Source organism: Patella vulgata, chromosome 4 (assembly GCF_932274485.2).
Source record: "Patella vulgata chromosome 4, xgPatVulg1.2, whole genome shotgun sequence".
Taxonomy (NCBI): domain Eukaryota; kingdom Metazoa; phylum Mollusca; class Gastropoda; family Patellidae; genus Patella; species Patella vulgata.
The window spans coordinates 84,479,871-84,506,568 of record NC_065882.2 but is presented as its reverse complement, the minus strand read 5'-3'; the positions used below and the strand labels follow the sequence as shown (position 1 = coordinate 84,506,568).

Here is a 26,698-nt window from a genome sequence, read left to right as displayed (position 1 = left end):
ATTTTTCGCCGTACCTGGCTACCATCATGATTTTGGACTTAGACTAGGGTCTCAAAATCATCTTAGTTATAATTAATTAGCCAAATACATATTATAATGAACAAGACACACAGAGATGTTAACGAATCAAAGCAGAAACACAGCCAACTCTATCATCCACTCTGCCGTCTTTCTACTCTGATACGGGGGGTTGGATGGCCGAATGGTTAGCATGTGCGCGCTGTATCATGCGGTCTGTCATTGGGTCAACTGGCGGGGTTTCGATTCCCCGGTTGTACGTGACAAGGAGTAGGGTCGCCTGTCCAACCTCGTGGGGTTTCTCCGGGTCCTCTGGTTTCCAATCCCACTGCTAAAGACCCCTACGCACAAGTGAATTAATGAAATAAACTTGAACCATATGTTAGTCCCGAAATGACCTAGTTTGTGTCGAGTGGACGTTTAACCCCATCTCTCTCTCTCTCTGATACGGAGACACCATTAATTCTTTATTTTAATTCCTATTCCGTTTCCCTTAAAATTTAGTAACCTACTCCCTATAGGCCCACTTTAAGTTAAGATAACTCCAATATGACATTCCTACAGGTAATCATATTACAGAAATTATATTAACCTGCAGGTCACGCTTCATTATATATCATATTCCTACGCATAAAGTTATAACCCTTATTTAATAATTAAAATTTTACTGCGCATTATTTGGTCTGTTAAACAAATTTAAACATGTTCAATTTTTTGAAAAAATGTATTTACCCAGGTCGAATCCTCTTACGGCTACCAAATCAAATATGTAACACCATGGGTCGTCTGTCAGACGTGGAGAGAGGTCGACGCTAAACCCGGTTGCTACATCCGACGTATAACCCATGCATCGTTTCGTACTACATATTTACGAACAGCCCTTGATCGTCTAGGTGTTGCTTGGCTCTGGCCTGGCTACTGTTGCATCTTTCTTCTTGTAGGACTTCACCGTTGCTTTTTCTTACGATTCCGAAATCAAATAAGTAACAGGAACAACGATAGTGTTTTTAATGTCACAACAGTAACACAGTAGTCTGCCTTACAATATTTAAAATTAACATCTCTTTCTCTCAACCCCACTCCTGTAAAAGTCTAACCAGCGTGGCTAGACTCAGGAAACCACTACATCGTAAAATGGTCGTTTAAAAAACCCAATGCGTGTCTGATCTTTAAAGAATCCAATTCGAATCTAAAAAAAACTATTCTAGTCCCGCTCTCTCTTATAGGTGCCGAATGGTGTGGGCTAATTAGTAATTTTCCACTCACGTGTATTTCAAACAATACTAATTTATCCTTGAAAAATGCAAATGACCGACTTGTTTAGTAAACTATGGCTGCGTTACCGTATCTATATAACCAGCATACTTTCTATATTTTGGGTTATGAACTTAGAATCAATAATTTTTAAAGATAACGATATTGTTTCAGCCATCATATTTCTTCTCTATTCCTAATCTTTAGCCCCCATGTCCTGTTATTTTCACAATATTTCATAAACAATTTAATTTGCGTTTCAAAATAAACCTATACCATAGCTAATATTTTGGCAATGGAGAATAATTAATCAAAACCATAATATTATTCTACATGTGTTTTTTAACACAAATTCCTGCCATCCATATTACTACAATCTGTCAAATTTATCAAGAAAATACGAAAAAAATCAAAGTTGTTCTCATTCATACCCCAACTCTCATTCACTACCTATTTGGTGTTAAAATATCATCCAAAGTCTTCTACATTGAAACACGAATGAGTTGTCAATTTAAATCAACACTGATGTTGTGATCTTACCGGGAAAAGTTTAGCTTCTGATATCCAATATTTAAGACAAAATAAACATTGTAATAAGAGACTAGACGAACGAGGCTAGACATATTTTCACAAGTCATGTCAAAAGGTGACGCTATAATCTTACCTGGAGAGCATGCTTAATAAATACTATCGGAGTAGACTGGAATAACAAGGCCCTAGAGCAGTGATTCTCAACCAGTGTGCCGTGGCACACAGGTGTGCCGTGAGATCTTCCAAAGTGTGCCGCGAAATTTTGAACAGCACACTAAGAAAATGCGAAAAACCGTGTGTTCCCAATTGAGTATTCACTGATGTTCATAGCTGTGGGGTTTATTTTTCGCTATTTAGTTTGAGACTTTCTATGTGTCTATGACTAATCTCTGTCTACAGTTGTATGTCGTCTGACTTACCATGTTTTAATTTTGAAAAATTCAAATATGTTTTCATATATATTTGGCCCGGTGTGCCGCTATATTTTCATTGGTTCTAAGGTGTGCCGTTGGCAAAAAAAAGTTGAGAACCACTGCCCTAGAGATTGCCATTCGATTGAGACTTCTGGCGCATTTCGCCAAACATAACTGATTAGAAATTATAGTAAAATAAAAGACGAATGAATGTAATCCAGTTTATATACATTCCTATTACATTATAGTCTGGAGGCTCAGTGCTGGGGGCACAAAACCAGACCAAACTTTTCAATAGCAAAATTTTGCGGTCTATTATTTTTATATGCGTTGCTACCCATTTGTTTCCATTTCTAGGTCACACATATTACCGATTTAGCTTATTTAACCTGGCCCTATAAAATGGACGGTCCATGGTGAAATGGCAATCGGCAATATGTTAATAGTTTTCATACAAATCTACTCACGTATCAGTCTTATCAGTCATCTTTGAATTAACCCGACCGTGCTCTATGGTATGGTACCGCTAGTCAGTCTTGGAAATGGCAAAAATTCAAAATGATACACGGATTTTCGTTACGTGTATATATAAATGTTTAGAATACAAATATTAAAATATGAAAAAGTTAAATAACAATTGCGGGAAAACGGGGTACGACAATCGATTCCCGATTTGCTCAGCTTATTTACGAGAGCTATCCAGATATATATCAGCTAAATTGAGATAAAATAATATCAGGTATTAATAATGTTTATACCTATCGTCATCGTGTATATTATGCCGTTGATTCTGTCTCAATCGAATAATTATTTTATACGCTAAAAACTGTATCGCCAAAGGGAGATAACTCGATAAATATTTTGTAATATTTATTTACAGCTGATCAGAACCTATATACTTTGGAAAATTAATAAACGGTTTATACAAATTCACATTTCCAGACCACGCTCTCCAAAACCAAACGGGTAAATGAGAATTTCTACGAAATAAGCAAGTTGAAACACAACATAATATTAATCCGACCAACAAGTCAAACGCTAATAAGTATTACTACCGCAAAACAAACCGGAGAATTTTATTTCACTAAACATTTTTAATCGAATGTACCCGATTTGGAGATTCCGGTTTACCCTTTACGCGAAATGCTGGTTTCCCATTTTACGCAGACGCACTCGTAATGTTTACGTTCTGAGAATAAAACAATGTCAAAAAATGTGAAATTTACAAGGGAATAGTGAATTTTATCGAACTTCTAGGCGTTAAGGCTCGACGACAAAAGCAACGAGTGACATTTCAGGTATGTCACCAAGTTTTGGCCGTTTAATTCAAAAGCTGAAGAAATGGTTAGGAATTTTAGAGCCGGGGATTTCTTGCAACAGACAGTCGTAGAACAGAAATTTCGGATCATCACAGAAGTAACGAGCGATAACAGATACACGCGCGAATTTCTGTTCACTAATAATTCCTTCGAAGACCAGAAGTTGTTATATGAGACTGTGAGAGGATATTTGACAATTTATAAAATGAATTAACTGTCACTAATAAGAGAAAACGAAACAAATAGAAAAAGTCCGTACATTACCATGTTTTTATTAAGTATAGAGTGAATCATACTCGCAGTGTTTCGTTTTATTAGACCTAATCCTATTTAACACTGCTGTAATGGAAGCAAGTATCTGTTCCAAATTATGACTGGTCGATTAACAACCAATAGCTAACTTCGTAACAATTTCATTAGGCTTTAAACAGAGCTCCAAATTGGACCAAATATGTTTACATAACGTTATGCCATGACTCACGAAATTTACGCCCAATTAACCAGCGCATAGCAGAATATTGTAGAAAAACTGATTGCGTGACAAACGAGGCTATCAAAACGGATACAATGTAAACAATACTGTTTGGAGTCGAACATACTTTCCACCGTTTTTAATACTTTAAATCACTGTCCAAAGTTTCAGGGAAGACCCCAGATTAAACGACTCTCATGTCAGATATCCTCACAGTCTCATATAACAATCTTTCCTCTTCAACCGAATCATCAGTCGGCAGAAATTCCCCCATGTTATCACTCGTTACTTCAGTCAGAAGGATAACTCGTGTTTTCCGTCTGCTTTCTTCACTTCCGTTTCTTCAAATCTTCGTTACCCATCTATGGTAGCAATGATCGCTGTGTTAAAATTATATTTGGAACGTGTTTAACCAGTTCTATCAAATATTTAATAATGGCTGACACCAACATTGTCCTTTAACTGTTGGTTTGACAAGGACCATAATTATAATATATATTATGTAATAAAATACCCTCTTGACTTGTATAGGCCTATACTTGTGTTAAATTAGTTGGGCATGACGCAGATATTCACGTATTTAATTGAATATATACTATACGCATATGATATTATGTTACATGGATAACAATAATACAATAATCATATACTTTACCAATATGTTATTATATTCTCCGATCTACGTAGTAACTTAAGTTGAAATACAACAGAAGAGTGTTTGAATTTACTTTTTCTGTCAGGATTTGATGGATATTCGAGATTTAGATGTGGAAGGATCAGTAAGTAAACAGCCTATAGATTAAATGATTGTTATGTTGCGGTCTTTGTGTTTATAACGAATAAGATCATCGAAATAACGGTAGGCCATAGTGTCGCTACCTGGGTAACATGACCCCATAGCACACTGTATGACGTATTATCGTCTTCATTAACCCAGCCAGAACATAACATTACGACTTTAAGCCCTATTTAATTTTCATTTTCATTTCTTAAAACAGATTTACGTCAATGGGAACACAATTGCTAGTCTGGGTGCACGAGCATTCAAATAGAATAATCTGCCTTGCATAAACCAAACACGGAAGACAATTTGCTTCTGAAATCGCCATTAAAAGAGGGAAAGAAATATTTCATCAGGCAACTACAGGATTGTTCAAGTATATAGGTGAGTTGTTATGTTATGTTAAAAGTCTGTAGTGACGTCAAACAGAATATCAAGGTATATTGATACATTCGTATCGTTTAATTAAAACATACCAATACAACTTGTTTTCTATCAACTAAAGTAAAAACAAATTATCTGCCATGTGAGTCCAAATGAGAAGTGGTACCAGGGGTAATTCAAACAGGGCACCTGCTCTGTCTCATACAGAAGACGATGGCAACTGGGGTAAATATAACCTAAATAACTACTAGAACAGTTTCTATATCGATCCCATCATTGTGACACTACAACAAGAACTCGAAACGTTATACACGTGTAAAACGGGTTGAACAGGTAAATTCTACATTCATTGGACACTAGATTCGTATCAATCAAGCTATCTTTATACCGCTTGGAACTCCTGACGCGTGACTCAATACCTATTCATCGTAACGGGAAAACTAACTGTTAAAGGGACTATACCGATTTGAACAGAGGCTCAAAAATGAAATTCCGTGTACATATGAAATTTAACCGCCAAAATATAGAGAAATGGTGTATGTACCTTGTCTCAAAATTTCAGCTAAAAATATTTAGTCGTTTGGACGTGAACGTGAAAACCGCTTATACGGACACCTAACCATTTTAAGATTTCGGGTCATTTTTTTCGTTGGGTGGCCATGTGCTGTATTTGATAACGAACTGTAAATTTCACCTACACCTTATTTTTAAAATTAAAAGCCTGTTTTATCCAGACACAGTATAATACAGCTTAGGTTTAAGGTGTTTGAAAATGTATCACATATATTGAGTTAGTTGTTCGGCTCTAGGTAGAGCATTATGGGTTTTTAACACAAAATTAAGCAGTTTTTTTCACCAAATTATAATCGGGAATTGCCCTTTAAGCTATCAAGTCCTTTATTTCTGTACATGTACATTGTATCAATTCACTTTGTAATCAGAGCTTGTCGAAACAAATAATTTAAGGTGCAGTTATTCAAGGTAAAGTTATTGTAATGTAAACTGAAGTTATCTTTAATCGATATTGCAGGTACAGTTGTTATTGTAATTTGTCGCGAATTGCCGCACTATTAATTGATTCTGTTCTCTTTTTTTATATCTTTTATCATTTTATATTTTATAGATCTTCGTTTGTTTTTGGGGTATTTGTGTTTTTTATTAACGTTTGTTTTGGTTTTTATTTTGTTTTTCGGATGGGTGTGTGGACGGGGGTATGTTTCCGGGTTTTCCCAATTGATCGATGTGTCAACATGAAACCGTTATGTACGCGGAAAAAAACCTTGTGTTAGGTGTTCCTTTTTATCAACACAAACTTGTGTTGAAACAACACAAAACTTGTGTTAATTTTTTAAACAACACAAAACTTGTGTTAAAATTTATCAAACAACACAGACTTGTGTTGAAACTTGTGTGAAAATCTACACATCACTTGTGTTATAATTGATCAAACCTGTGTTAAAATTTATGAAACTTGTGTTGTAATTTATGAAACATGCGTTGTTTCATATATAGCCACAAACAAAAATTTGTGTTGTATTTTCTCAATTTATTTCCAGTATAGCAACCTTTCCTGCAGCTCCCTTCCTTTTGTTCTGTTTAAACTGTAATGTTTGATAAATGACATAATAATAAATTTGTTTGTTGAATTAGTATTTATCAATTTAATTATAAGAAAATGAACATAATACTGCGAAATCAACACTAAATAGACACGTGGAATGTTAATAAACAAAGTTAATTCCAATATTAATAAACTTGTGTTATATAATGACCCCCCACCATCCCAATCACAAAGACAGGGATTTAAGTACCCCTAAAACAAGCACTGGAAATACAATAGATGTATATACAATATCCCTACTTCAACCCCCAGAGAGAAATAATTTAAATATCGTTAATAATAACCAAGCATGCACTATTAAGATTATGTATGCACTAAATTGAAATACTTTCAAAACTGAAAGGGAATATAAGAGAAATTTACAACATATTTATAGTGTTGAAAGGCATACACAGAACAACTAACCAAAGATATATGCAGAAGTTATAAAAGGGTATAGAACTCTTTTGTCATAAAATAAAACATTTGTACATAAAAGGGGCGCTCATTGAATAATATCTACAAAATATTTAAATACAAATCTTAAGCAACGGGATGAGACGACATTGGTTCAGTGATTAAAAGCGTTAAAAAGTAAATACCAAAGAGTAAACATTATGTTTGAATTGAGAGTAGAGTCATCAAGATTTCCAGGAATTACGACACTGTTCTGCTCATACATGCACTTTAAGAAGATAGTAACACAAGGAAGATAGTAAAAGAAATATTCCCTTTAAAAGAGTATACATTTAACAAAAATAATTATACAGTACATAAAAGAGAATAGATAAGGTACAGGAAAATTAATTGTAGTTTTGAAAAGAAAAATAAGTTTTCAAGCACAATACTTAGTGTTTAGGATTACACTGCAGTCTATATACAAACAATATTTAAAGAGGGTGTGGTATGTGACATTAAGAACAAATTGTGACAAAATAACTGTTGGGTTTCCGCCAATATATCTATAAGAGAATTTGATGGGAATGTAGGGTTGATATCTTTCTTTCGTATTTACTAAATACATTACTGCTTACTCCCCCTTCAAACTGAAAGTGCTGTGTAATCTTTTACATGCATCACCAATTTGCACATTGAACCAAATGAGCACTTTGGTGGCATTATATGCCAATTGTCCAAATAGCTATGCGCATTTGAAGTTTGTGATGATTACACACCCGCTTCACTGTGAGAAAGATAGCCCAATAGCAAGTGTTTCCACCGTCTTTACATAGTTACATATCTGAGAACCATATTAAACCTATACGTGCACTTCTTCTATAATATATTTTATTATTATTTTTGCTCAGGACTGTCTGTACCTTATAGTTGCAGTGATACAAGGCAATAACCAATTTGGCATGTTCTTGGTCTGAAGAAATAAGTTTTTATTATTATGCAATTCAACTGAATTTTATTGCAGATCCTTGTCCGAATTCAAATTTACTTTTAAAGCAATTAGACTGCACTACTACTGAATTATATTACTAAAATCTTCTGCAATCTGAAAAATGGAAGTCAATCAGTTTTTTATCAACTATCTACGTGTATGTATATCATGTCTGTTTTTCAAAATGGCGCCCAGAAAACAACAGAACACAAAACAAACATTGCAATTTAGGACTGCCTGGAGTCGAGGGTGCATCCTAAGAATGATTATTTGAATAATTAATCATAATGAAAAACAATTATGAATATTAGGATATGATAGAATATTGAATTAGCCTACCTTATATACCTGGAAATATACTGTTTGATCATCAGTTTGCCCGCCAAAGCCATACGCCCTTCGGCAAATTAAAATTAGTGTAGCTGCTTGGGGTTTTAACCGAAAAGAAAAATATTACTCCTAAATTTGCATTACAAATACATGGCATTAACAACAAATCACAAACCTGATATTCTTGTTTTCTCTGTATACTTTGTTCAAAAATATATCACTGTTGGGGTTGGTTCTAACAGTGTCGCTGGGCTATGTAATTAATCCATACTAATCCAGCATTGCTTAAGGACACGGTTGGCTTGTTGTAGTACAGTAGGGGTTAATGCTCGCTTCCACAGTGATATCGCAAAATACTGAAATAAATATTTCTTACTTTTGTTTTAGAGTAATTTATTTTGATTGGTTTTTTTTTTACAGGTAAGCAATAAATTTCCAATTTCGATTAATGTACCAATAAAATTAAATGAAAAGATTAACTCAGCTTTTTCCATGCCCATTCAGACATTTTCTAAACCTAAATATAACACTATTGTTCTAATTTTTACATCATCCGAGAATTTTCGTTGATGTATCAAGTTTATTGGGTGAATATCAATCAGTCTTTTACAAGTGCAGACATTGTAATAATTTGCATGAGACAAGATGTAAAAATAAACAAAGGAATACGGTTCTAGCTGAGTTTGTGTCAGATTTTTCCTGTTTTTGTTTGTCTTTTTTTATAGATTAATATCGTGTGATTGTTGTAATTTTATATTAGTTGTACTTATGTAAAGTGCCCGAGAGCAGCTCACTGAGTTGAATTATTGGCACTATATAAATCAATTATTATTATTATAATCAGAATAATCTTTTATGTCTAATTAAATAAATATATCAGTATACTATTATAAAATACGTTGTTGTAGGAGATATTGCAGGTATAGCACTATACATACACTGATAAGTAGCATGGAGATCTGTACCTGACGTTTGGAATGAATTCCTCAACATTCAAATTCAGGAAGAAAGGTTTTACATAGGTTAAGCCAGTTCCCCAACCCTATTCCGATTTTCTCAATTAAAATAATGTTTGTTTTTAAAAAAGAAATCATATTGTCACGGATAATAATGTAACAGAATAAATGTTATCTTAAAATTCGACGTAATTAGTTACATGAATTTTTTTTTTATAAATCTAGACAAGCTTGTGTAGAATAATTTTAATACGAGATGTTACAGTATTTTGTCAATTCATGTTCTTGGGGACAACACTGGCTTAACATCTTATACTACTTTTATCCTTCTTCAAACGTATCAGGGGGGTTGGATGGCCGAATGGTTAGCACGTGCGTGCTGTATCATAAGGCCTGCCATTGAGTCAACTGTCGTGGTTTCGAATCCCCGGTTGTACGTGACAAGGAGTGGGGTCGCCTGTCCAACCTCGTGGGTTTTCTCCGGGTCCTCCAGTTTCCTCCCACTGCTAAACACCCCTTCGCGCAAGCGAATTATTGAAAAAAATTAAACCATATATTGGTCCCGAAATGACCTAGTTTGTTCCGAGTGGACGTTAAACCCCATTTCTCTCTCTCTCAAACGTATCATGTACAAAACTTAAGACTCCGTAATTAGCTGGTGTTGAGAGAGCCATGGTCCCTTGGGTGCCAATTCCCGACTAACTTACATGGCCGCTGTCTGGTCCAAGGTTAACTTCTAGACGCCCTCGCCTAGTCTGCCCTCCGTCTCGTCTCATCTCTGGGTTTATAAACCCTTCTAGACAAAGGATCCCATTACACATCTGGCTACTGCGTCATATCAGATTTAACATTCAGTATAGTTTGCTTAAAAGTCAAAGGAAATTAAATAAAACAGACCAACCATAAGCTTATATTATGGAAATGACTACTGAATGCCATCAGGACCACCATGGGTGACGATAGCAGACAGGTTGATATAAAATCAGTTCCGCTTTCACGTGTCAAGATGGCACGAAGCGTGTATAACATCTGTCATTATGTAACACTGTCACAAGTCCTTGTGTTTAGATCCAACACAAGAGTTTTTTTTCAGTGTAGCATTTTCCCCTTTTACATGACAATTATTGTTTGCTTTTTGGTTCAGAATGGATAAATTTTGCTTCAATATTGTGCATTGTAGAGTGTTTTTTATATTTTATCGTGTTTGGAAGATTGGGGGGGGGGGGGGTACTCATGTAGGCTATTGAGTTTAATGTATTCGGCCATATTTCCCCTTTTACATGACAATTATTGTTTGCTTTTTGGTTCAGAATGGATAAATTTTGCTTCAATATTGTGCATTGTAGAGTGTTTTTTATATTTTATCGTGTTTGGAAGATTGGGGGGGGGGGAGGTGTACTCATGTAGGCTATTGAGTTTAATGTATTCGGCCATATCCGCTTCTTTAAACTGCCGTGCCTATTTTAGGGCCTTTCAGTGAATTCTTGCCGTTGGGGGGTGGGGGCATCCATCTATCGGAAACATGGCTTGTGAGAACTTCATGTTAGTATGGAATAAAATGGAATTACTTGTCTTACGTATGAAGGTAAAGAGAGAGAGAGAGAGAAATGGAGTTTAACGTTCACTCGACTCAGACTAGGTCATTTCGGGACTAACATATGGTTTAATTTTATTTCAATAATTCGCTTGCGCGTAAGGGTCTTTAGCAGTGGGAGGAAACCGGAGGACCCGGAGAAAACCCACGAGGTTGGACAGGCAACCCTAATCCTTGTCGCGTACAACGGGGGATTCGTAAAAGAACCCTTGATAGTTGGAATTCGATATACGAGTAGGCCTTAGTGGCCCTGTCCGGGCAAAATTTCCCTCATAGCACACTGTATGGCGTATGCCCGTCTTCATTAGCCGAGTATCAGTGTAGGACGTTAAACCCGATTTCATTTTATTTAAAATGACATACTCTTGATTAAGGACTTTGCAAAACCAGAAATATATCAATCGCATATCATTTACACTATAAATTAAGTTTCAAAATATTACATCTTTCACAAGTTAATATTGTAAACTGAGGAACAAAATGTACCACTAGAATACAGAATCATTATGAAAACGGGTTTCTATACGCCTACATTTTAATGTGGACGTATATTGTAATCACCTTTTTCTTCGTTCCGTCGGTCCGTCCACACTTTGTCATCGGAGTTTTCTCAAACATTTAGTAAACTATTCTGAGGCGACGCGGATCGGTATTTCTTTTCGCCTCCTGCAAGAATGCCCACAGTTTCTATCGGACGTTTCGGGAACATTTATTATTATTTGTTTACAATAATAATAATAATATTATACGCCCACATTAAAATGGGGTCGAATACTGTTGTCGCCCCCGTCGGTCGGTCCATCCGTCCGTCCTTTTGTCCGTCGGTCTTGCGTCCACATGCTTTTAGAGGGTAAAGTTAATAATGTTACCCGCACACTGTTAGTTAAATAAATTAAACAAAACTATAATATCAGGAAGTTAAAAAGGCTTTAATAAGAATGGAAAGACATTTATGATACATATAATTTTTGGTTGGGGATGGCTAAGTCAAATTCAGGTATCCGGATTTACGTGGTCCCGGAATGATTTGTGGTCGTCTCTAACTATGTAATAATAAACACTTACAAAACACTTTCTCAAAACGCTGCTAAAAACATTTTCTTCGGAAACGTTTCTTGAGCCAGGATAAAAATATCCATTCTACGTAAAGGCTAAGTAAAAGTAAAACATTTCGTACAAACGCTGACAAAAACACTTCTTGAGCCAGAATAAAAAAATATCCAGTCTACGAGATGTATGGATGTAATGAGACTTATTAATAAACCTAGTCACATAAGGCGAGGCGAAATTCTAAACTAACAGACACAAAATAAATAAAGGAATCAATGCCTCAACTACGCAACATGACAAATGGCTTACAACATGCATTACTATTCTTTTTAAAAATATGCAAAATGAGTCAACAGTTTACATAAGTTTAATACCGCCTAACCCAACTGGGAGACAGCTGCCTTTTTCAAGACCTGGCAATATCCCATCTCGAAATATACCACCTCTCCTTCTAATTGATCTTCTACTGTCAGGTTTATTATGGTCATGTGTGTAATGGTAGGGGGGGAGTAATGTAAATACAGTCATGTGTGTAATGGTGGGGGGTGGTGGATGTAAACACGGTCATTTGTATAACGGTAGGGGAGGAGGGGGTAAGTTAAACACGGTCATGTGTGAAATGGTAAGGGGGATAATGTAAACTGTTTACTATGGTCATGTGTGTAATGGTGTGTGTGTGTGTGGGGGGGGGGGGTAATGTAAACACGGTCATGTGTGTAATGGTGGGGGGGTAATGTAAACACGGTCATGTGTGTAATGGTAGAGGGGGGATAATGTAAACACGGTCACGTGTGTAATGGTAGGGAGGGTAATGTAAACAGCCGTTTACTATGGTCATGTGTGTAATGGTAATATGGGTGGGGGTAATATAAACACGGGAAGACCTTGGTTTTATATGCCAAACAAACCACTAGTCAACACCTTCATATTTGAACGATAGAACAGAGTTATGGATTTACAAATTCCTGAATTTTCGGTTAAGCCAGCGGTTCTCAACCTTTTTTTGATAACGGCACACCTTGGAACACACGAAAAATAGTGGTACACCTGACTAAATATGTATGAAAAATGTCTGAATTTTGCAAAATAAAAACATGGGAAGTCAGACGGAATACAACCCTAGTCATAGACATATAGAATGAATCAAACTAAATGAATAAAAACACAGCTATGAACTTAGCAGTAGACACCATTGACTACTCTATTGGGATCACGTGTTTTCTCATATTTTCTTAGTGTGCCGCTCAAAATTTCGCGGCACACTGGTTGAGAATCACTGGGTTAAACGTACGCAGGTATTCGAGCGCAAAAATTTCTTGTTGCCAAGTTGATTATGAATGAAGACATGCAAAAGACCGACGATAGGCAGATAAAACTCTTACATAATGCATATTTAGGCTAGAATCATTTTGTTTACTAATTCTAGTTTAATTTGTGGCTTTTTGTGTCGACAGTAGACCACGTAGAGGCTTAAATCTCAACACTCGTTTTAATAATCGATTTAAATTTGTGACTGTCATCGTACAAACAAATCACCACCGCGACTTCCTGACATCAAAAGTTATACCTGGTGGAGATGACACGGAAGCCAAGCACCTGTGATTTTAAACGACAGTGTTTGTACTATATTATCACCATTCTGTTTAGGTTAAGTTTGTTTTCTCCATGCTTTACAAAAAGATACACGTGTCATCTATATTGTGTGGGGGGTGGGGGAAGGTATAGGCCTCACTGTTGGCTTGTATTATTCTATCTTTCCAATTATCCTTCTTTATTAGATGACATTTACCTGCTTATCGGACTTTTCTGAAACGTAGGGGAGATTTATTATGTCAAGGACGGACCTCTATTTGTTTTCGGGATAATTGAATTTTTTATATTCCCACATTAAAATGGGGTCGAATATTGTTGTCGCCCCCGTCTGTCGGTCCACCCGTCGGTCTTGCTTTTAGAGGTTAAAGTTAATATCCGATTAGCTTTAAATTTAAATACACAGTGTTTAAGATCTTTACACAAAGAATCCTATTCATTTTCAATTATTTCCGATAATTACTGCCAAAGTTATGAAATATCCTGCGTCCGCTCTAGCGGCTACACCGACCGAATATCCTGAGATGAGGATTCCTATTTATTATTAACGATTTCCGATTATCACTGAAGGAGTTATGGCCCGTGATCGCCATAGAGGCTAAAGATAATATCCGATTGACTTTAAAGATCATGAGACGAAGAGGGCTGTGATTGTCAACGATTTTCGGAGTTATGGTTCTTGATATTAAAGGAGCTAAATCGCTAATATTTGGGACCTAGAAATTGGCACAAATGGGTCGCAACACATATAATAATGTAATATGAATTTATATAAACTGATTTACATTCATTCGTTGCCGTTTTTACTGTAATTTCTAATCAGTTATGTTCGGCGAAATACGCCAGAAGTCTCAGTTGAATGGTAATCTTTAGCGCCTGGTTATTCCAGTCTACACCGATGGTATTTATTGCGCATGCTCTCCAGATAAGAATATAACGTCACCATTTGACATGACTTGTGGAATATGTCTAGCCTCGTTCTTTGAGTCCCTTGTTCCAAATGACGCTGAAACGCATTATGGTACACGATTCGTGTACCAATGGTAAAATGTTTATTTTGTCTTAAATATTGGATATTACAAGCACATCTTTTCCCTGTAAGATCACAACATCAATGTTGATTTAAATTGACAAATAATTTGTGTTTTCAATATCGAAGATTTTGGATGATATTGAGACTTAGCTTCTTTAAATATGTCTCCGTTGGTGTAGGGAGAACTAGAATCCAAACAAATTCCAATGAATTGTGATAATTACTTAAATGGGGCATTCCATGTCAAGGAATGGTATATAGTTGATCTAGAGGCCCCTTGGCAAGCACGTAAAATAATCCTTGACAGTTTCAATTCGAAACGAGAGTAGGTTGTAATGCCGTTGTGCGGACAAAATTTCTCGTGTAGGACACTGTATAGAGTATGCCCGTCTTTTATAATCCTTTCGGTGCAGATCAGTAGAACGTTAAACCCCGTTTCATTTCATATCAATAGTTTGACACATTTGTCTCAGATTTTTTTTTGTGGGGGTGGGGGGTTGGATGGTTAGCACGTGCGCGCTGTATCATAAAGCCTGTGATTGAGTCAACTCACGTGGTTTCGAATCCCCGGTTGTACGTGACAAGGAGTAGGGTCGCCTGTCCAACCTCGTGGGTTTTCTCCGATTTCCTCCCACTGCTAAAGACCCCTACGCGGAAGCGAATTATTGAAATAAAATTAAACCATGTTAGTCCCGAAATGACCTAGTTTGTGTCGAGTGGACGTTAAACCCCATTTCTCTCTATCTCTCTCTCTCTCAGATTTTTTGGGGATCACGATGAGGCAAAGTGGTTAAGACGCTGGCTCGCTAGCCTGGAGGTCGGGTGTTGGAACCCTGCATTGGTCGAGAAAGTTCATCCAGATTTTCCGGCGTGGTTTCCCCATGTCAATGATGCAAGAAAGAGGGCCCGACAAGGACAATTGTCTAGTCGTTCGGATGGGACGAAAAAACGAGGCCCCGTGTAAACATTGGTGTGCACGTAAAAGATCCCTTGGCAGTTTGAATTCGATATAAGAGTAGGTCGTAGCGCCGCTGCCCGGGCAAAATTTCCCTCATAGCACACCGTATGGCGCATGCCCGTCTTCATTAGTCCAGGATAGGAGCAGAGCAGTAGGACGTTAAACCCCATTTCATTTCATTTCTCAGATTTTGGATACAATCTAACCGGCACGATGTATGAGCGTTTAATTCTTGGTTATCCAACATTCCTCATGTAACTGCATAGTCAAACGTCTTCAAAGCACATCGTTCTTGGTTATCCTTTTCTGGAGATGCTGTTTGGCTCGGTACAAAATCAATCGACAATGACCTTGGTATAAGTAAAATGGAAGGATTAAATGATTTTTCCATACAGCACTCCTATAATGAAACATTTTAGTGATATGTATTTACTATTTATTTATAGGCAATAAAATCACACCTACATAACAGATACGAATACTGCAACTACATGGAGGTTGAACCAACACGTAAACCTATTACCTAAGGAAAAAGGAAGTTAATGCGCATAAAGAAAACAGTTTAACAAGAGGAATACTTGTTATGCTGCATGGAGAATAGGCAACAAGCAAACATATTACATAAAGATAACAGATAAACAGGATGGTTGATGAGTCGCCACACGGTGACAGGTTCGTATGTTAAATAGGCTATTCTGGCTAAGTGGGTAAGACGCGGGCGGACTCGCTATCAATCAGGTCGCGTGTTCGATCCCTGCAACCTCGTGGGTTTTCTCCGGGTCCTCCCACTGCTAAAGACCCCTATGCGCATGCGAATTATTAAGGAAAAATTGATCCATGCGTTAGTCCCGAAATGACCTTAGTTTGTGTCGAGTGGACGTTAAACCCCATCTCTCTCTCTCTCTCTCTCTCTCTCTCTCTCTCTCTCTCTCTCTCTTTCTAGATCCCTGCATTGGCCGAGAAAGTTCATGGGGATTTCCAGACGTATTTTCCCCTTGTCAATGGTGTAGTACGGGATGTCTGAAAAGGAGAACTGTCTAGTCGTTCGGATGGGACGAAAAACCGAGGTCCCATGTATACATTGGCGTGCAACGGAAATTTGACCTAAAAATATTTAGATGCAAATGGAAGATTAGCGATAGTAATCTGTGCAAGTTCTGTTCAATAGAAGAAAACTATCATCATTATTTGTACGTTTTCGGTATATATTCCTGCTGAACTGTATTGTATACGAATGGTTATTGTTAAAAAGGTTTTTTTTTTTTAAAAATAAAATAGGAAAAAAAGCAATATATATCTTGGCAGTTAGAATTCGATATAAGAGTAGGCCATAACACACTGCATGGCGTTTTCTCGTCTTCGTTAGCCCAGTCGGAGCAGAACAACCCCATTTCATTTCATTTCATTTCTGTATATTGTGTGCACCAGCTATAGATGGGTGGACAGATTCTAATAACACACAAACTAAACGTTATGAATATTGGAATTACTTTATTATATACCTTATTATTTGCAGATGTATACGAAGCTGTGTTATATATGTTAGAACATTGGTATAATATACATTATGTTATAGGTGGGCGCCACAATAATCTACTACACATACTGTTAAATAGCTATGAGATCTATGACAATACAGATAGACGTGATTTGTTATTACAATGTTTGGTTAAAGTAATTGATGCTGATCTAGACATCAACATGGAAAAGGAGCATATAAACTTAGCGGCTAGAAGAGGGTGGTATGAAGAGGTGTTATATATGTTAGAACATGGTTTTAATAAACATTATGTTGATGAGCACCATGACAGTCTACTACGCATACTTTTAGATAACTATGAGAGGCAGGACAATACGGGTAGACGTGATGTGTTACTAGAATGTTTGGTTGACGTAGTTGATAATGGTGCGGACGTCAACAAGTTGGCTTTAGTGAAAGAGACACCTATACGTAGAGATACCAGAAAAGGGTTGTATGAAGCTGTGTTATATATGTTAGAATATGGGTTTAATAAACGTTATGTTGATGAGCGCCATAACAATCTACTACACATACTTTTAGATAGCTATGAGAGCCATGACGGTACAGGTAAACGTGATATGTTACTACAATGTTTGGTTAAGGTAGTTGATACTGGTGTGGACGTCAACCAGTTGAATGCAGTGAAAGAGACACCTATATGTAGAGCTGCCATAAAAGGGTTGTATGAAGTTGTGTTATATATGTTAGAACATGGGTTTAATAAACATTATGTTGATGAGCGCCATAAAAATGTGTTACACATAGTTTTGGATAGCTATAACAGACATGGCAATACAGGTAGACATGATTTGTTATTAAAATGTGTAGTTAAAATAGTTGATGCAGGTGTAGACGTAAACAAGTTGGATGCACATAAATATACACCTATATTAATAGCCGTAGGAGGAGGGTTGTATGAGGCTGGGATATATCTGTTAGAACACGGTGTTGATGTACATTATGTTGATATATATAAATGCAACATCCTTCACTATGTTTTATGTTTTATGTATCCTTGCCTAAAATATGAAGAGAAATATATACAGCTCGTTAATACCTTAATTAACCTGGGAATAAATGTAAACCAACCTAACTATGAAGGTAACACCCCGTTGTTCTATTTCCATGTAAACGGACCTCCCCTTGACGATAAGCCCCCGTTCCATATGTCTAAACTTTACGGAATAAAATTCAAACTACAGAGAGGAAAGGACACACATGTTCAATTGAAATGTAAGTTGATTAACAGTTTATTAGGAGCCGATTGTAATGTAAACCATCGAAACAAGAAGGGCCGAACGGCTTTAATGCATCATTTAGAACAACAAGCTGATGCCAGTATATTGAAACTGTTGATTCAACATTCTGATCTAAGTTTGGCTGATATTTATGGTTATACAGCTTTATGTTATTGTGTTCAATATCACATGATTAATTCTACAAACATCTTTAAACTTTTTGTAGATTCGGGTTCAGATCTGATATCACCTAACAACGGAGTTAAGTTATATCATAAGATTTTGAATTGTAAGAGATTAGAGTTGTTCAATTACTATATTGGGCGAAGGTTGATTGTTAAAGGTCTTACAGCTGAAGGAGAAAATATGCTCCATCTTTTAGCTGGTGTTAACTATGATTATTCCCTAAACAAGTTTAAATGGTTGTTAAATAACGAACTAGACATCAACCATCAATGTTCTAAAACCAACACACCTACTATGATAGCTGCCTTTTTATTAAACAGTAAATATTTAGAACTGTTGACACTTCATCCTAGACTAGAGATCAATGCACAGAATAACCAGGGCCATACAGCCCTTCATCTATGCATCCTTGGATTTACTATGTTTAAAGATGGTTTGAACAAGAGACAGGTAAATGATGTTGTTAAGAATTATTGTAGACAGATATATCCAATATACATGGCCTGTATTGATATTTTACTTGGTGTTGATGGAATAGATGTAAATATTCCTGATAATGTCGGTAGAACTAGTTTAATGATGGCTGCAATGAAAAACGACAGAGTTCTTATAAGGAAACTACTCCAAGCTGGTGCCATAGTTACCATGTTAGACTATTCGGGAAGATCTGCTCTACAATATCTTAATATTTATCATAGTGTATTTGATTTGACTTGTTTTAAATTACTTCTATCTAATGGTAATACTGGTCTTCTCAATTTACCCTGTCTGGGTGGTAACACGATTATCCAAACGGTCTTATGTTTCCCCTTCTTCTGGGAACCACGTCACGTCATTTGTTTCATTAGATATCTAATTGCTGAAAACTGTTGTATTAAGAATCTCGTAACATCTTCAGCTAAAAGTAACTATAACCAATTTGATCTTATTGAGTTAAGTCTTCCAGAAAGAGATAAACTGAGGAAACTGTTATATCTTAGTGGCGCCGAAGGGCATGAAATAATGACAACATTAAATTTGGATGAGGAAAATAAACCATATGAAGAAGACAAAGGCACCTTTCACTCGCGGGGCACAGAAAAATTTATTAGATTCTGTAGTAATATATCTCTCATGTCCATGTGTAGAAGAATCATTAGACAGAAGTTGGGATTGGGAATAAAGGAACAGGTTAATGATCTAGAATTACCATATGGATTAAATGATTTTCTTCTACTAAAAGATGTTCTTCATCCACAAGATTACTACATAGATAATATTGATGATGGTTGTAATGATTTTGATGATGATGATGATTATGATGGTTATGATATAGATAGAGATAGAGATTTTGGATATAGGCAATATAACTACCAGTATTTTACTCTCAATACAGATTATGAACTAAGACAAGATTTCCTAAAAACCCAGAAATTTCCTAATGGTGAACAGGTGGTGATTTCGTAGAAACCAGGATATTTCGTCTGTATCTGAATATGTTGTCGCCCGTTCATATTTCCGAGTACACGCTAAAGCGCGAATTGTTTTTAAAGTCACCATAATGTTGATTTCATGTAGAAATTACTGCATAGAGCAATACACTATAACTAATGAAAGCAGTTATTTATTTATTTTTGTTTTTTTGAGGGGTGGGGGAGTTTTGAAGGGTTTTCTACATATTTGTGTATTACTGTATCATCTTGATGTCCAAATAGATAAGTATGTGTGTTTCAGTTCATTAATATATTGTTGATTAATGTAATGTATGACAGCTGTTATAGCAGATTTATACACAGTATAACTAACTATATAATACAGTATTAAAAAGAAACAATATGTGTATTGAAACCATTTGTTTATATACAAATAAATTATATTATAATAACATCGTAAATAATATTCCTGTATGTAAATTATGGTCTAATATATAGTATTATAGTATAGTAATGGATATACATATGCACTATATACCTAATATTCTTGTATGTAAATTATAGTATAGTAACATCTACCTTGTAATGGATGCAATGTATACCTAATGCATGTTTGTATGTCTATATACACAAAGTAACGTCTTGTATGTATATTTATACTAACTAACATAACCAAAAGGGGATTGGTTGTATTTCAATTCTAGTATATAAGCATCTACCTTGTAATGGATACACTATATACATAATCTAATATATATGTTATGCTTGTATGTACATTATGATAAGGGAGTAGACATAGCAGCTGAAATAAACCAGAATTATGCTTAAATTGACACTGATTAACAACACGTCATAACGATATACATAGCAACCGCTAGAATCCTAGGCATCACGTAGTTTTTTTGGTTATTTTGGGATGTTTAAGCACGAATTGTTCTTGTCAGACAAAGAACTAGCAACAAAATTGTGTTGAGGGTCTGAAACTGACATGACTGACCACATGTATATATGTTACCCGCTGATAATTCAGACCACTACTATTCGAGTGTGTCGTGTTATTTGTTTATATATATATTTACTAAATATTCCATGAGTTTCATGTACATATTATTTCTATGATAGTATCAATCGGATCTGTTGTCGGATCAAATGTTACCACCTTGGTGTTGTTATACGCCCACATTTTCATGTGGACGTATTATGCCGTCGCCCCTGTCCGTCCGTTCGTCCGTCCACAATGTTTGTGGACTCTCTACAGGTCACAATTGTTATCCGATTTTGACGAAACTTAAAAATATAGGTTTATCCCCAAAAGATCTCGGCTGCTTTCGATATTGGCATGTATCGGAGCGAAACTTCATGGATTATGGCCCCTGATTGTACGAAAAATCACGTTTTTAGGCTTGTGGACCCTATAGAGGTCACAATGTTGAACCGATATTGATGAAACTTGACATGCGTGTTTATAACCCAAAGATCTTGGTTCCTATCGATATTTGCCCATATCAAATTGTAACTTAATGAATTATTGCCTTTGATTGTAGGAAAAATCAATTTCAGTATTAATTGTTCTCTATCCATCTCTCGAAAATGTGGGCGTATCCTGCCTGGCAGTGCCAGTCTATCTTTTTGTTTTTGTTTTCAAATTGAGTTATTATCTGTTTATCCGCAATCGAAAAGGACCTGGTCACGGAGTCGCGATCGACGTTGCGATGCTTTGGTTGTAGAAGGGCGGCCAGCTCGCGCTAGGAACCGATTTGCAGTTTGATGACGAAGTTTGAAGTTTACATAATAAAATAAGTTCTTTTATAATTCTAAATAATAGCATGTTACAATGCCAATAAACACGTCCTGTTTCGCATTTAGAGGGGTATTTTTCATTATAACCCGCGTCTTGGGTTCTAATGCACAACAACACCTCTCTAAATGCAAAATAGGAAGTGTTTATATCCTAAATGGTTAAACTATATACCTGATGTATGTATGTAAATTATAATAACAGCTACCTTGTAATGGATACATTATACTATATACCTAGTGTACGTGTGCGTAAATTTAAGAATAATAATTTTTAATTATATGTAAATTGTGATAATAACATCTACCTTGTAAAGTCACTGCATGATTTATTGTAATGGATACAATGTATACATATTGTCTGTTGTCTATTGTAATGGATACAATGTATATCTATTGTCTGTTGTCTATTGTAATGGATACAAGGTATATATATTGTCTATTGTAATGGATACAAGCTATATCTATTGTCTATTGTAATGGATACAATGTATACCTATTATCTATTGTCTATTGTAATGGATACAGTGTATATCTATTGTATGTCTAGATTAAAGAATAGAAAGTTGTAATTGTATTTGTTTATATATATATAAATTCTAGTTCTATATATCTGATCTATGTATGTATATTAAAGAATAGAAACGTCTATTGTTGGTTTTCCCGCAAATTATAGTATATAAACATCTACCTTGTAATGCATGTATGTAAATTAAAACAATAGAAAGTTTGAATTGTGTTTGTTTATAATTTTAGTTTCTATATACCTGATCTATGTATGTAAATTAAAGAACAGAAACGTCTATGGTTGACGTCCAGTAAACACATTGACCAATTGACAAGTGTGACAAGCCAAGAATTCCAACTACATGACTCTATGGACCAGCTAGGGAAAGGAAATAGTCTAGCACTCTAGCCCAGATTGTCTCCCCTTCAACTAACACGAATATTGATCTGGACAAAATGCCGTCAAATTTGTATTTAGTATTAAAGGTCATATGGTGATTCTTGTTCGTCTTGATTACTATTCTTTTTTAAGATATGCAAAATAGGCCTTGATTTCACTTAAGTCAGATTCCGCATAAACCCAACCACAGCGCCGACTTGGGGGGCACTCAGAGTTCTTTCTCCTGACCTCAGTAATTATTATTTCGAAATATCCAACCACTCCTTCTAATTTATCTGTCTACAGTCCTGTTTACTATGATCATGTGTGTAATGGTGGAGGGGGGTATTGTAATCTATGTTTACTATGGTCATGTGTGCATTGGTAGGGGGCCAAGGGATAATGTAAACTATGTTTACTATGGTCATGTGTGCAATGGTAGGGGGCGGGAAGATAATGTAAACTATGTTTACTATGGTCATGTGTGCAATGGTAGGGGGCCGGGGGATAATGTAAACACAGTTTACTATGGTCATGTGTGTAATGGTAGAGGGTGGTGGTAACGTATAATACAGTATACGGTTTAGGAACTGTTTTAATTCTCAGTATAAACATTGGCAATTTTGAAAACGAAGACACCAAGGCCAGTACTAAGGCGGCACCTTCCAACACATGCCTATGAACACATGCCAACTGTGTACATTTTAAGAGAGCGACCATATAAGGGAAGAAACTGCGTTGTCATTTGAGTAATATAAAATCTGAATAGCCTAATTACTAAAACAACGACGACTACTTTCACCTACAATAAGAATTTGAATGACATTTTAAATAATAATTATCCATTTTACATTATCTTTATGTGAACTATTATATCAGATCAGGTCTTTATCTAAATCTTACATACTGTATCTTTAATAACATACAGTGTTTAATTATAGTTGCGCGTGAATGCGTGATCCGATTAAAGTTCTAGTCTGCGTGTTTACTACACACCGTGTTGATAATTGCCGTCAAATATATGATTTAGTTATTTCGCTTGAAGTCGTAGTGTAAAACCCATCCTCGATATCCCAGTGGTATCATTCTGTGTTTGTTGTATAGAACGAAACAATATCGCTTGGGATGCCGATAAGGTCTAAAACCGAAAAACGAAGATGAGAATTAAGGGATTAAATCTAACAATAGGATTAGTAGGTACGGTTAATCCGGTTATAACCATTTATCTCTGACCAGAAAGAAAGGCAACTAGTTTTAAGGAGTAACAATTACTCCTGTATTAAATACAAATAGGTTATTTATATTATATAAGTAATATAAGAAAAGGTTACACAGCATAGTGACGCACACATGTGCTTCAATAATAATATAAAAGAAAAGGGGGTGGGTGGGGTCTAACACGTGGCTTTGAAGTCGTAAGGTCTGTTACTGCGTCAAGTTGTCTGGATTTGAACTCACACTTGTACGTGACAAAGATTAGGGTCGCCTCCCGAACTTCGTGGGTCTTCTTCGGATCAAATTGATTTCCTACAACTACCAAGACAGCGTTAATGGGACAAGAAAGGCCAGGGATAAAGTCTATGTAAATTAATTATGGTCTGTAGCCCCTAATGGAGGCAGACCACCATTAAATTGTAGTTCGTCTATTTATAGCAATTCTCTCTCTGTCTCTTTTCTCCCCTTATGCATGCCCATTTTTGTTTCAGTTTTGGTCTAGAATGGACGAAGAGGGTTTGAATTTCTGCCAGGTCTTGGTAAATATTCATGATTTTGATACGTAAGCATAACGGGGTTACCAGGTTGGCTACGGTGATATGTACGGCAAATAGTTACATGTTTTTAGTATGCCTCTTCAAGTTTGTGTGTCTCAAAATTTGGGTGGTCAACCTCATAAAATTTTTAGTGGAAAGACATGACCATTTGTTCCTCTGTCTGTAGTGAAAAGCAATCAGCACAACGAAAATTTGGGGAAAAATTGGAGGTGTGCAAAAAGACCAGAATTAACATTGAAGTCAATGGGGAAATTAATGGTGGTCTGTATCCTAATGATAACTGTAGTTATCTCCCTGTACCATTGTGTAACACAGATATCACCCATCTGTTTCACAGAGGATTACGAAAGTCTTCTAATATCTCTGTAAAAGATGACTGCCTTCAACACGTGACATCACAACACGCGACGTCAATCATTGGCTGAATGGCGCGTGCATTGTTTACATAAGACGTTACTGAATCCGTCTTCTTCCAACAACACGGACATTCGTAGGCGTTTTTGTGAATCGGCACTCGGGTCTCGGGAGCATTTCTTACAACATACCATCCGCCTTCTTGCCCAGCTGTTTACATCGGTCGTTGTAACCAAGCCAGTGGTCTCCAACCTTTTGTGTTCCTTGCCGCACCTAAACATCGCACTGTGGCCTACTCTTATAACTGTCCAGGGCTCTTTTACGTGCACGCCAATGTGTATACTGGACCTCGGTTTTTCGTACCATCAGAACGACTAGACGACTCTCCTTGTTAGGCCCTTCGTCCTGCACCACTGACAAGGGGAAACCACGTCGGAAAATCCCGATAAATGTTTTGGCCAATACAGGGATTGAACACCCGACCTCCAGGTTAGCGAACCAGCGTCTTACCCACCTTGGCTCCCTAATATGGTTAAAACTCGAAGAAATAAATAAATTCATCTCAGTACACAAACTAAAGTAATTATACTCAGATTTAATTATAATAACACATAGTATAGTAACAACAGCGGATAAAGGATTCAAGAGGGATTAATATATGTTAAATTAAGAATAGGCCCACCTGAAAATAAAAATCCAGGAAGGAATCATAGGAACTGGAGGTAGAAACGTGTAGGAAATATATAATGCAGTGTAATGTTATCAGACTAGCCAACAGTACAATTACTATAAGGTGGGTTTATAATGCAGTATAATTTCTATAAGGTAGGGTTTAATACAATACAATTACTATAAGGTGGGGTTATAATACCATACAATTACTATAAGGTGGGATTTTAATACCATACAATTACTATAAGGTGGGATTTTAATACAATACAAATACAATAAGGCGGAGTTTAATACAATACAATTACTATAAGGTGGGGTTATAATACCATACAATTACTATAAGGTGGGATTTTAATACCATACAATTACTATAAGGTGGGATTTTAATACAATACAATTACAATAAGGCGGAGTTTAATACAATACAATTACTATAAGGTAAGTTTTTAATACAATACAATTACTATAAGGTGGGATTTTAATACAATACAATTACAATAAGGCGGAGTTTAATACAATACAATTACTATAAGGTAAGTTTTTAATACAATACAATTACTATACGGTGGGGTTATAATACAATGCAATTACTATAAGGTGGGGTTATAATACCATACAATTACTATAAGGTAGGGTTTTATTACAATACAATTACTGTAAGGAAATGTTTTAATACAATACAATTTCTATAAGGTAGGGTTTAATACAATACAATTACTAAAAGATGGGTTTATAATGGAGTATAATTACTATATGGTGGGGTCATAATACAATACAATTACTATAAGGTAGGGTTTAATACAATACAATTACTATAAGGTAAGGTTTAATACAATACAATGACTATAATACAATATAATTACTATAAGGTAAGGTTTTAATACAGTGCAATTACTATAAGGTAAGGTTTTAATACAGTGCAATTACTATAAGGTAAGGTTTTAATACAGTGCAATTACTATAAGGTAAGGTTTTAATACAGTGCAATTACTATAAGGTAAAGTTTTAATACAGTGCAATTACTATAAGGTAAGGTTTTAATACAGTACAATTACTATAAGGTAAGGTTTTAATACAGTGCAATTACTATAAGGCGGGGTTTTAATACAGTGCAATTACTATAAGGTAAGGTGTGAATACAGTACAATTACTATAAGGTGAGATTTTAATACAATACAATTACTATAAG

General features: G+C 35.9%; 1 protein-coding gene across 4 annotated transcripts in view; it reads left to right on the top strand.

The window, feature by feature from the left end:
* LOC126818286 (putative ankyrin repeat protein RF_0381) overlaps window positions 1–24,554 on the top strand; it is a 29,939-nt gene extending 5,385 nt beyond the window's left edge. The window contains exons 2-4 of one of the 4 annotated variants that reach the window (XR_007679179.1): window positions 5,006–5,172; window positions 16,117–16,342; window positions 24,418–24,554. Coding sequence is in view for 3 of the 4 variants with exons in the window: in XM_050545612.1 (XP_050401569.1) it covers window positions 17,105–20,062 (2,958 nt within the window). In the remaining variant the exon portion in view is untranslated. Of the gene's footprint in view, window positions 1–5,005; window positions 5,173–16,116; window positions 22,560–24,417 lie in introns of those variants that run through there. The other 3 variants (XM_050545615.1, XM_050545612.1, XM_050545614.2) reach the window with 3 other exon arrangements.
* Window positions 24,555–26,698: the final 2,144 nt, after the last annotated feature.